General features: G+C 36.6%; 1 protein-coding gene across 1 annotated transcript in view; it reads left to right on the top strand.

The window, feature by feature from the left end:
* Positions 1 to 11472, top strand: part of LOC116701622 (arachidonate 15-lipoxygenase B) — a 21803-nt gene that overhangs the window by 5707 nt on the left and 4624 nt on the right. Inside the window, exons 3-9 of the mRNA XM_032535423.1 lie at positions 3344 to 3444; positions 3664 to 3897; positions 4743 to 4901; positions 8688 to 8886; positions 9475 to 9556; positions 9850 to 9972; positions 10386 to 10489. Of these exons, the coding sequence (XP_032391314.1) occupies positions 3344 to 3444; positions 3664 to 3897; positions 4743 to 4901; positions 8688 to 8886; positions 9475 to 9556; positions 9850 to 9972; positions 10386 to 10489 (1002 nt within the window). The remainder of the gene's footprint in view (positions 1 to 3343; positions 3445 to 3663; positions 3898 to 4742; positions 4902 to 8687; positions 8887 to 9474; positions 9557 to 9849; positions 9973 to 10385; positions 10490 to 11472) is intronic.

The raw sequence follows: 11472 nt of genomic DNA, 5'->3' as shown, positions 1-11472 counted from the left end.
TGTCCAGCCTGAAGGCGGCTGGAATCGGCTGGAAACTGTCCAACTTCAGAGACTCTGAGACACACAATACTACAATAAGGGCAACCGGCACGACTGGGTCATTCTACAATTTTTTTTTTTTTTTTTAGCATACTTATATTTACAAAAGCGCACATTTTGTTTGTGTTTTTCCCATCTTGTATATACTTAAATATTTGTTCTTACAGTTTCTATTTTTATTCTTATATTTGTTAATTATATTTATTATTTCATGTTATTGTTGTATTCATTTTTGTGTGCTGCTGTAACACTGTAATTTCCCATTTTTTTGGGATCAATATCTATCTATCTAACTTCACCGCAGCTTTTTGTCACCGCCCCCCGCTGCTGCCGCCTGCTGTCGTCTACTTTACAGGCGAGGCGCAGTTCATCTCGAACGAGCCTGATGTGATACATCCAAATGTGAGAGGGCATGCGCTATAGCTCAATTCCCTAACACATTCCTCATTCCAAATGAAATGAAATACATGAAATATGAAAATGTTACATATAGATACTGCTCTTGTAATAAAGTTTTACATACATTTAAAGCAGACAGTTCTCCAGTATGTTGTTTTTGTAAAACAAAACTGAATGTACGTCTCACAATCTCTGTGAATATACTCAAAGAGTTCTGGATTGACGTTGCTCTATCGCTTTATCAATATTTTATCAATAATAGATTAACACCAATATAAGAAGATATGGGCTTTATTCTGAATTGTATTACAGGCTTCCACTTTACTGATATGCGTGGCTGGCATTTAGGACTACTTACTGTACGGCTAGAGTGCTTCAATTCAACATCATCATTATAACATCAAATCCTAACAAGAGTTATCGCAAGACATTTCACAGATAGAGTAGGTCTAGACCACACTTCAGATCACACCTAATGTCCGTATGTTCTGTATTAAACTACAATATGTCTTTGACTCTGTTTTTATGGTAGTAACAATTAAAGACAGCTATTAAGACCTCTCACATAACTGGTAAAATACTAAATAAAAACATTTAAATTGTGTAATATGTTTAAGTTACATCCCCTTATACATCTTGCTGTTAAATCTATGGATTTTAATTTATTTGTGTTGTTTTTTCACCATATTTGTTATTTTTTCATGTTGTAATGGTCATTGATATTTTTAGCCTTCTTCTATGCACGTTTTTGTTGTAATATTTAAAACATGATTAATTATTCTCATTACAACTTTGCAAATCTCAGAGAACATGGATGAGATAAGTTTTATTTCAAATTTGCAAAAAGCTTTGAACATGAGAAGAAATCTTCCTAAAAAACATCTGAGCTATTACAGGTGTTTATTAAGGAATTTAAAAAAATTATAAATGTGTAATTGAGGTGAGCAAGTGCCACATGCACATTTAAAGAGGTAACTTCCACAAACAAAAGACACAAAAAGTAAATCATGCCTATGTGTTTTAGCTCAGCAGAGATAATGGGAACGGTTGTTCTACAACCAGTGGGAAAAAGGTCAATGCTATTTTATTCATTTATTCATATAAATCATAATAAATGGGGTTGTGCCTTCCAAAATTCAAAAAAACTCAACGATTTGTTAATCTATGTCCTTACATCCCATTTAACTTCACTGATAGAGAAATGAGTACACTGTAAAAACTGGGACTGGTGTAAATTAATATTTAGTAATCAAACATTAGTAACATATACATAATAAAAAAGACTATTCATAGTTTGGAATCACATGAGCTGCATTCAACAAATTTTAGGTATTACTAATTACATTTTACTCAGTTCTGTTTGAATAATCACCTGTGAATCCTTAAGTAGATTTAATTATTTTATCAGGAAAGTCAAAGATGCCGAAAATTAATACATTTAATCATTGGGAGGTCTTTGGATTTAATCCCCAAGACTTCCGCTCCAGCTATTTTAGCCACATGGACATCGGCATCCATTTCAGACTGCCATTCTCAAAGGTAAGACTTCAATTATTGCATTTTACAACGAGTTGCTGTAACAGTCCAGTTGAACATTGTTTTGCATTGCTGCATGTTACTCAACAGTCCAACTTTACTGGTTGAAAGGAAAAATAAAGATATGTTAGCCTAACGTTACAGTGATTCTGACTCAATGATAAACGCGTGGCAATGACTGAAAAAGTAGTCGGTTAAATATCACAATTTCAAGTGAATTTTCCAAGTATAACGTTAAAGATAATGGTCTTTAAGATACAAGGTAACGTAATCTACTTGTGCCAATTTTCTTAGCATTGGCCTGGCCTCCACCCCTCCTCTGCCCTAACAAGCTAAATTAGCTAACGTCTATCTGGTACCATGTTTGCTTGCGCTCTGGAGGGTGGTCCATGTTAAGTAATGTTAGCCGAGCAGTTTCATGTCTCAGTTCACTGTAACATACAATGGTGAGCCAACGGGAGATGGCATAAACTTTTTCAGTCTGTCTGGAGTATGCAGTCAACTTAGTCAAGCTGCGTCTGAGGTCAGTAAATCAGAGCAAGGTGCCGGATTTGCGGTGCCATAGAGGTTTTGTCCGTCTGTTTGCAACAGCAGACTTAACACAATAGCATGTCATTCTCCGTATATTAAAATTGTGTCAACAACGTGTCTCCAAAAAAACCAGGAAATCACTAATTTAGGCAATGACCCTTCTTTGTGTTTGTTTTTATTATGATATGGATCCCCCTGGGTCTGAAAAAAAATGTAAAGACCGTAATTCACACGAAAAAAGGATATGTACATTTATCAATCATTTGTAAATTATTTGCCGATAATTTTTCAACCAATATGGGGGAAGTGAGGTCAACCTTGTAGGCTTAAAGACAATAATAAAAAACGACATCATCCGGATATTAGTAATGTTTTTGTCAGGTTCTCTCTTCATTCTTATTGCATATCCATGGTTCAGTGTTCCATCCCTCTTGACCGCTATCGGTATCGGGTCGCGGGGGCAGCGCTCCAGTAAGGGACCCCAAACTTCCTTTCAGTGTTTCAAGCTTTAATAATTACTGTTGCAAACACAGTTTTATGATTTGCCATATTGTATGGTATAGGCTAAATGTCCTGTAAGTGTATCTGCCTAGGGTCACTGTTTGTCAGAGGCTACTGTGGTATTTAATGCAGTTTGGTAGGCTACTTACTGAAGATATAGTTCATTATATAGGTAGGTGTTATCATGGTGTGGTGGTCAGTCCCAGACTAACTACTTTGGAATAGCGTCTGTTTATCTGGTGGCAAACACCAGGTTTAATTACATTTTATTGTTAAATCTAGTGTAATTTTAAGTTTTTGCTGCTAGTGAACTTTCTTTTCATATTCTTGCAATCAGGCAGAGATGGGGCAAAGCTCAGAGTATACTTAGTGACCGAGTTGAGAAGTTGGCGCTTCCATCAGGAATCCCACCCACTGTGGAGGAGCTACAAACTGTTGGTAAGGAGACCTTTGGAATTTCTGAGGAGTTACAATCTTCAGTATTTGGACTCAGAATTTGAAGATTACTTACTCTTCATACAAGTGATCAAATTAAACAAAAAGACACCATAAGATTCTTCATACTGATCCAATTATCCTTAACTGCTTCCACTTGATGAAAGTTTGGGCGTTCCTTTGATCAACAGTCAACAGACTGTGACTCTGCATCTTCTGCAGAGTTTCTGCTGGAACGTCTCATCACAGGACACCATTATCCTGCCTGGCGAAATACTACAGACGATGTCAGCAAAGGCCAAAGCAGTTCCCATTCCAGGGTTTGCGTACGAAACTGAGATGTCCTTGAAAGAGCCACTGAAGACAACAAAAAGAATAGAACACTCCGAGGCTTCTGAACATCTTCCACTCCAAAGGTGGAACCATGGGGTCCAGGTTGCAGGCCATCTACTCAAGGTACCCTAAATAATTATTATGTTTGTAGATATTTTTGTAATCAAACTGCTGGAATATAATGAATTTATTCCTTAAATCACAGGAGGCAATGTTAGCTTGTGTTTCTCTCAGATAAGAGAATGAAATATAGCTAACATTTAAAAAAATTGTTGTGTACACTCATTAGTCACTTTATTATATACATAATTATTCAAGTTTATATAATTTTTGTTGACATGGTCAGAAAGGTGTACATTGTATGTTTATTGTTGAGGTCATAGCTAAAAGCATTGCTATACTGGATGGCGTTGTACTGAAGTGTGTTTGTACTTCTTTGTACTGCATATTTACATACATGTGGGGTTGGAATATTAGTAAAACCTACGATTAGTCTTCTGATGATAATAATAAGCTCAACGCTAAAACTTATGTATTATTAACACCTCTGACCATGTCAACAAACACTAAACATTATAGCCATCATAAGGAAACATTATGGCAGAACAATTGTATTGAACTGCATTAAATTGTACAAATGCATGAATTTAAAGTGACCACTGAGTATACATTATCACTCTAACTAACTAATGGCACATATTTGAGACTTGCAAAATAGTGCTTGGACATATCTGATTCTGTTCCACAAAGTGCACAGACAAGGTCTGGGAAGAGTTTAATTTCTGTGGCAATTGAATGATTTGATTTGCAAAATTCTGCCATTATCTCAAATTTTTCTACGTAACTGAAGTGCATCATGTGCAACAGCCATGATAGCCCCAGGTTTGAAAACAATCTGGGAGTTGTTCAATTAGAACTTTCTCCTTCAACGATACGGTCTGACATAGCCAATGTTCTTGCTTGTTCAGGACGCTGATGAAGACGGTGTGTCGACAACATCTAAAATCTACAACATCAAGACTACTACGCCAGAGGGTCCTGATGGCATTGGTTCTCACTGCTCCACTGAAGGCCTGCTCTTTTGTCATTGGCTTTGCATTGAATCTTGCCTATCCCAAGGAGCTCAGGTACATGCTTGAAGTCTTCCAGAAACTCCTCCTTGAGCTGGATTGTTTAAAGTTGTCACCAAAAGTGAACAGCCTCAAGAATAAGCTACTAGCTTAAGAAAAGGGACCCTGGCAGAATGAAAGGGAACAGTTAGGTCCCTGTCAAAACTGTCACGTGGTTCCCCACATGTGGAGGAACTGCAAAAGTTTCTTAAGGAGATCTTTTGAATTTGAAGATTACTTTATTTCATAAAAGTGACCAAATTAACATGAAGCACCATAAAAATTGTGTACTCTGCCCTGATTGTTTTTATACTTGCTTCCACTTGATGAAAGTTTGGACATTTTCTTTTTCCACTGTTAAGTAACTAAAAATATGTTTTCAGTGCAAAATTTTAGAATATCAAACCAGCCATATATTTACGGGACTGGCATTGTGTTTTATTGTGTTATATATTTTTGCCATAGGCCGCTGTTACTGTACATTGTGATGCCTCTGTGTACACCAGGGATGCAAATTTGACTTGTGTTAATTGAGGAATTTGAAGAAATTGTTGTGATTGTTTAAGTGTCATATTTTAGCAAAAGAAAGCAGTAAGGCTAAGGGAATTATGACCTTATCCAGACTCCATGTGATATAATTATACTTTTAGCTGTTAGAAAAGTAACGGCCTGACAATTTCAATTGCCACATCAAAGAAAATGTAAGATTAATTGAAATGCACTAACAAGACTTAACCTTAATCACATAAAAAAAACACTGTGGATAATTGATGTAGCAGAAATGAAACCCAGAAGATTTAACCCTTATTAACAGAATTCCAATGCCATAATTGTGTCCTACTGTACACACATACAGGTTTCTGCCTTTTATAGCCTCTCTCCGTGTTTTATTGTTGGATTTTGGCATCCTTGCACTAAACAAAATTGTAGATAAACCTGTTTTGAAAGAAATTGACAATGGTTACCTGCGTTCTTATTAGCATCATGATTATAACCAATTAAGTACCTAAGGCACCAAGAAGGCTGATATTGAGTATATTAACATAGAAGAATTATGGCAACCAAGTGACATTCAATATAATTGAATAGATTTAAAGCCAATTTAAACCAATTAAAACTTAAATTTAAACAATTAATTTAGGTAAGGATAAAAAGAAACGACGTAGTGGAATGTGTTGAATTAGGCAACCATGTGGTAAATATTAGTTAAGTAATTTATTTTTTATTAGTGATACAGCTTATTTTTACCAGATATTAGTAAATCTAAAGCAATTCTTCAATATATTTAGTAAATCTAAAGCAATTTCTTCAATATATTTAGTAAATCTAAATGACTTTTGCTCAGATACTTAATAAACCTAAATTAATTTTTCTTGAAACTAATTGGATTTACTGAAAAATATTTGGCATATAATTTTCATTTGCATGATTACTAAATCCAACACATTAAGTTTTGCTTTTGTACTCATGTACTCAATTTTTTTTAATTAAATTTAGTTATTTTTCAAACTTTTTAATCAAAATTGTAGAAATTAAAACTTATTCAATTATATTTACGTGTCACTTTGTTGCCATAATTTTTTTAAGTAACCAATGGTCACATTTTTTACGGTGTACACTTTGTCTCTCCATGTTTACTTTCTTTGGAAACCCTGCAACAGAAAAGTGGCAGAACTATGAGGAAGTTGCTTTAGAAAAACACACACACACACACACACAAATACACAAATACACACACACACACACAGACACACACACACACACACGCACCCAGGTGGCATTGCACCAATAAAAAAATAGTTATGTGATTCCATCATACCTTAAACACATGCACATTTAAAGAGGTTATAGGCCTACTTCCACAAACAAAAGACCCAAAAAGAATACATGGCATGGTGTGCATACACCATGCCTAGATTTAATTTAAAAAATATATTTTTTTCCCCGTCGTTAAACCAATCATGTAAAATGCTAGGCTACATGGAAATTATGTGTTTTACTACTGTAATATCTGACTGGTTGGTTTGGCTCTATAAAACAAAAGGAAAGAGTGGTGTAAACTTTCTAATCAGTAGGTTTTCCATAAAGCATAACCATGCCCAAACTGCACACACATTCAACCTGAGCAGGTACGGTGGGAGACCAAGGCTAGAGTACTTAATCTGTGAAGCTAGTTTCATGTTTCTGTTTTCCCTGTCAAAAAAGAGAAAAGGGATTTAGCAAGGTGAAGCGCTGTTCCTGGCCGGAGGAGTAGCCGCTGTCTTCAGCCTCCTGCTGAAGCTCTGACTGCATGTCAATGGTGGCAGAAGCAAAGTTGATCTAAATATGTCCTGGCAGGCTGCGCTGCCATCTGACATAGAGCCATCAGTATTTATTTGTTACAGTTCTATAACCAGTTAAAAAAGTATTGTAGTAAATAGCAGTCCACTTCTATGATACAGTTGGTTTTCATTTCTGATGCGAACCAAATAGGGGTACGGTACACATGAAATGTACGCAAGACACCTTTTTAAGTTGACTTGGGCACGAATCCTGTTGACACTAATAAAATAAACCAGACTTGGGGTCAAGTGCACTCGCATACGGGCCCGGGTCCCTGATGTAAAAGCCCCCTTACTGAATTATATTTTGAATTCATCTGTATTTTACCTCACATAAATAAAGATGTTTTCACCATAAACTGGTGCATAAAAATCTATCAGAATGCAGGAAATTAAGTATTTGACTTTCATCATTTCCTGGGGGAGGACACCAACATCCCTACTCTCCTTCAGGCTTAAACTCTGTCACGAGTTAAATTTGCATTTATCAGAATCAGCTTTATTTGCCAGTTATGAGGACACATACCTAACAATTTACCCAATACACATCTTGTGAATAAGTTACATAAAGTAAAAGCAAGACCATAATGAGTAAGCGTAATAATAATAGTTGGAAAATTTACCTCACAGGAGGAAATAGCTGGTTTATGTTTAATGATTATCTCATGCTTCGTGTGATTTTACAGCAGCAGAAACTTAATGTGTGTCTATTCCATCGCCGGTTGGATAGCTGACCATACACTCCCACAAAACTGTATGTATAAAAAGAGAATCAGTGGTGATTATTTTTAGCAAGAGGAAAGTCCTTGAAAGGAACTTCTTGGTCTCATGAACAGGTAAGAGAGATGCTTTATTAAATACAAGTTTTATATCAATTGTTATAATGCCAGGGTAATTGCAATGCCAGTATTTAAAGTAGTTTGTTTAAGGTTCATCTAGTGACAGTGGCTTATCAGTACTGTGAAAGGTTATGATGACCCATCAGAATTGTTTTGCTTTCCAGAGTGAAAATGGTGAATTATAAAGTGACCGTTTCAATTGGCAATCTCGCCAACGCCGGCACTTTTAACAGAGCCGGCATTAAGCTTGTGGGAACAGATGGGGAGAGCAGACGCAGGACTTTATCATATATCACAGGAGGAACAGTGAGTAATAGGCCTCTAAATGTCTAACACGCTGCCTTAACTTTTCCTATAAGTACGGAAGAGGATTAAGGCTGCATGTGAAAACTGTATTTGAGTTCTTAGTGTAGAGTCAGAATTCTGACTTTTTTTTTTACACAGAATCTGAGAAAAGTCAGACTTCTGACATTAAACTTAGCTGACTTTAAACTCAGAATTCAAATACATTTTTAACTTTGGCCCTAATCCTCTTCCGTATATGAAAAGCACATTCTCAATTTATAGAAGCTAATGTGGGATGATACAGCTCAGTTCTAAATACCCTTTAACTTGATTTTAAACCATTTCTATCATTACTTTAGGCATCTAGTTTTACTGTGTCCTGCCCTGTGTCCATTGGAAAGCTGGTCCTAATAGAGCTGGACAAACCGCGCCTCCTTTTTAAAAACCTTTGGTTTCCTGCCAAGATTGAAGTGAAATCTCCTGAGGATGACACCTACAATTTCCCCATCTATTGCTGGATCAATAACAGCAAGGTGCACCGTTTCAGAGAGGGAACAGGTATGCTGAAGTTAGCTTGTGTGACACACTGGGAATGGTGTTCACAGATCCAATTTTCCGGGATCAATTACTCTTCAGAGAAATGTTATTAAATCACAAACAACACTGTTTTCTTATGGTAGTAAAGTAGACAACGAGCTACAAACTCATTTCCAACAAAATGAGTTGTCCTCCGCCCTGAACAAATAACATTGGTCAATTTGGTCAATTGGTCAACAAATAACAAAGAAAGACACACCAAATATAATTAATAACTAGTTATGTTTCTAAAAGGATGTCAAAAACTGGTCTACTGCTGGTAAGATTACACTGAATAATTTGGTGGAATATTTATTGCAAAAATATTGAAAATTTTAATTATTACATACTGTAGTGTCTCCAAACTTACTTCAGACATAACCTGTCTTCTGCTGGTTGTACTACAACACTTACCTTTAAAAAAAAGCATTTTAATATTCAGATCATCTGTGAATATCTATCCAACTTTACAGAAGTGTCCAATATCCGGCTGTTTACTGACCATACTATATAGTATACTATATACTGTACATCAATAATTTTAACCCTTGTTTTCATTCTTTCTTCAAGCTCTGACAGTCTTTGAAGACAGCCATCCTATTGGCATGGACAGCAGGGAGCAGGATCTGATTCAGCAACACAAAGACTACATGTGAGCGCTCAGAGCTTAAACACATTTCAATTTTATGCACCTCAAAACTATATGCATTTAAACCTCCTCCACCTTTTGTTGAACAAATTAATCATATATGATACAGTAGCCCCCATGTGACATTGTTACACCTGCCAAAGTTTAGTAAAATGTATTATAGTACAACATATGTTGCAAAATCTTAACATTGAATATGTGTAAAGTATATTATGCTTATACTCTAAATTAAAATTGCACACACTGGAATGTAGACTGTCCAAAGTTCATCACCTGCTCGTCTCTCTTTTTTCCAGCTGGGAAATGTATGCAGAGGGAATCCCCCACTGCATGAAGGCAGAGTGTTTTTTTTCTCTGCCTTCTAAGGACCGTTTCTCCGTCACCAAGGACATAGAGCTTGTCTCCACTCTAGCGAAAGAGTAAAGTCCTGAATTATGTTCTCTCTCCATCTATCTGCTTTATATGGGGGGGTGGCAGTAGCTCAGTCTGTAGGGAGTTGGGTTTGTCTGGTTCAAGTCCCTGTATGGACCAAAGTACAAAGTGTGGATTGGTAGCTGGAGAGATGGCACTTTACCTCCTGGGCACTGCCAGGTGCTCTTGAGCAAGGCACCCCCCCCCCCCAAACGCTCAGGGCGCTGGTCCAGCTGGCAGCCCCATCTCTCCATTTGTGCATGTGTAGGTCCTAAGCATGTGTGTGTATTTCAGACCTGTGTGTAGTGATTACTAACAAACAGAGTGTAAATTGTAATTTCCCCACTGGGGATCAATAAACAGTATAAATTATAAATAAATTATAGCATCTCAAAATTTACTATTTGCTCTTTTTTCCTAGGTTTGTTGAGCTGCAACTGAAGAGACTGTCTAATTCCAAAAAGGACTGGCCAGATATTGATGCTATCAAGCGGGTGTTTTGTTGCAAACGAACTAACATATCAGGTACTATCATAGTATTTTTTTATAATACTTACGATGATGATGATAAAGATGATGATAATAATAATATTAATTATTATTATTATTGTAATTTATAGCACCTTTAAAACTAAGTAAAAACACTTTTCAGGGCACCTGGGTAGCTCAACTGGTAGCGTGTGCCCATATACAGAGGCCAACTTGTTGCTCTTTGCTAAATGTCATTCCTCATCTCTCTCCCTTTCAAGTCTAAGCTGTCCTATCGAAAATAAAGGCCTAAAAAAGAAACAAAATAAAGGAAAGGGCTTTGCAAAAAAAACTAATCATAAAAGTAAATCATAGCAATGGTCTGGGCCGAGCATTTTGGATGGACATGAGAAAAATCATATCTCATCTCCATCTCAGCTCATTGTATGTCCAATGAACAGGCCTATGGGTCGGTGAGTGGTGCGTAGACAATTTGAACTCCTAACCTCTCGCTCTGAAAACCAGTATCAACCAGCTGGTTGAGCTACATCTCCTCTAAGAAACCTATGTTTCCAATCCTCAAAGCATAATACCAGAGTACACAGAGGCATGTTAATCTAGGACACAAACTAATGAGCCAATCATTTCAGACAGGTGTGTTGATGCTCAGAAACATTTAAAATATGCAGGGAACATGTACCAACCACAATGGCTGATTAAGTTTAAGATGATGTCACTCCCTGATGTAAGTCAGAGTGAAGGTGGGAGTTGCGCATGCGTCACTTTGCGACACGTAGCCTACAAGAGGCTAACGAGAGACTTCTGTAATGTCAGTACAGTAAAAATGAACCTACTTACGAAGTTTGTTCACTACTTGCTACAAGTTTGCAATCAAAACACAACAAAGGCTGTCAGTTGAATGGTGTTTTGAGCAAACGTCAGCAATCAAACAATCAGAGATAGCTAAAACGTTTTTTAAATGATTTCCATCTTCTGTTATTGTTTGTAATGAGAAAAGTTTATTACTTTATGGATTTCAC

Source organism: Etheostoma spectabile, chromosome 2 (assembly GCF_008692095.1).
Source record: "Etheostoma spectabile isolate EspeVRDwgs_2016 chromosome 2, UIUC_Espe_1.0, whole genome shotgun sequence".
Lineage (NCBI taxonomy): Eukaryota > Metazoa > Chordata > Actinopteri > Perciformes > Percidae > Etheostoma > Etheostoma spectabile.
Note: the sequence above shows the minus strand (reverse complement) of the source record. Positions and strands in the feature narration are given on the sequence as shown.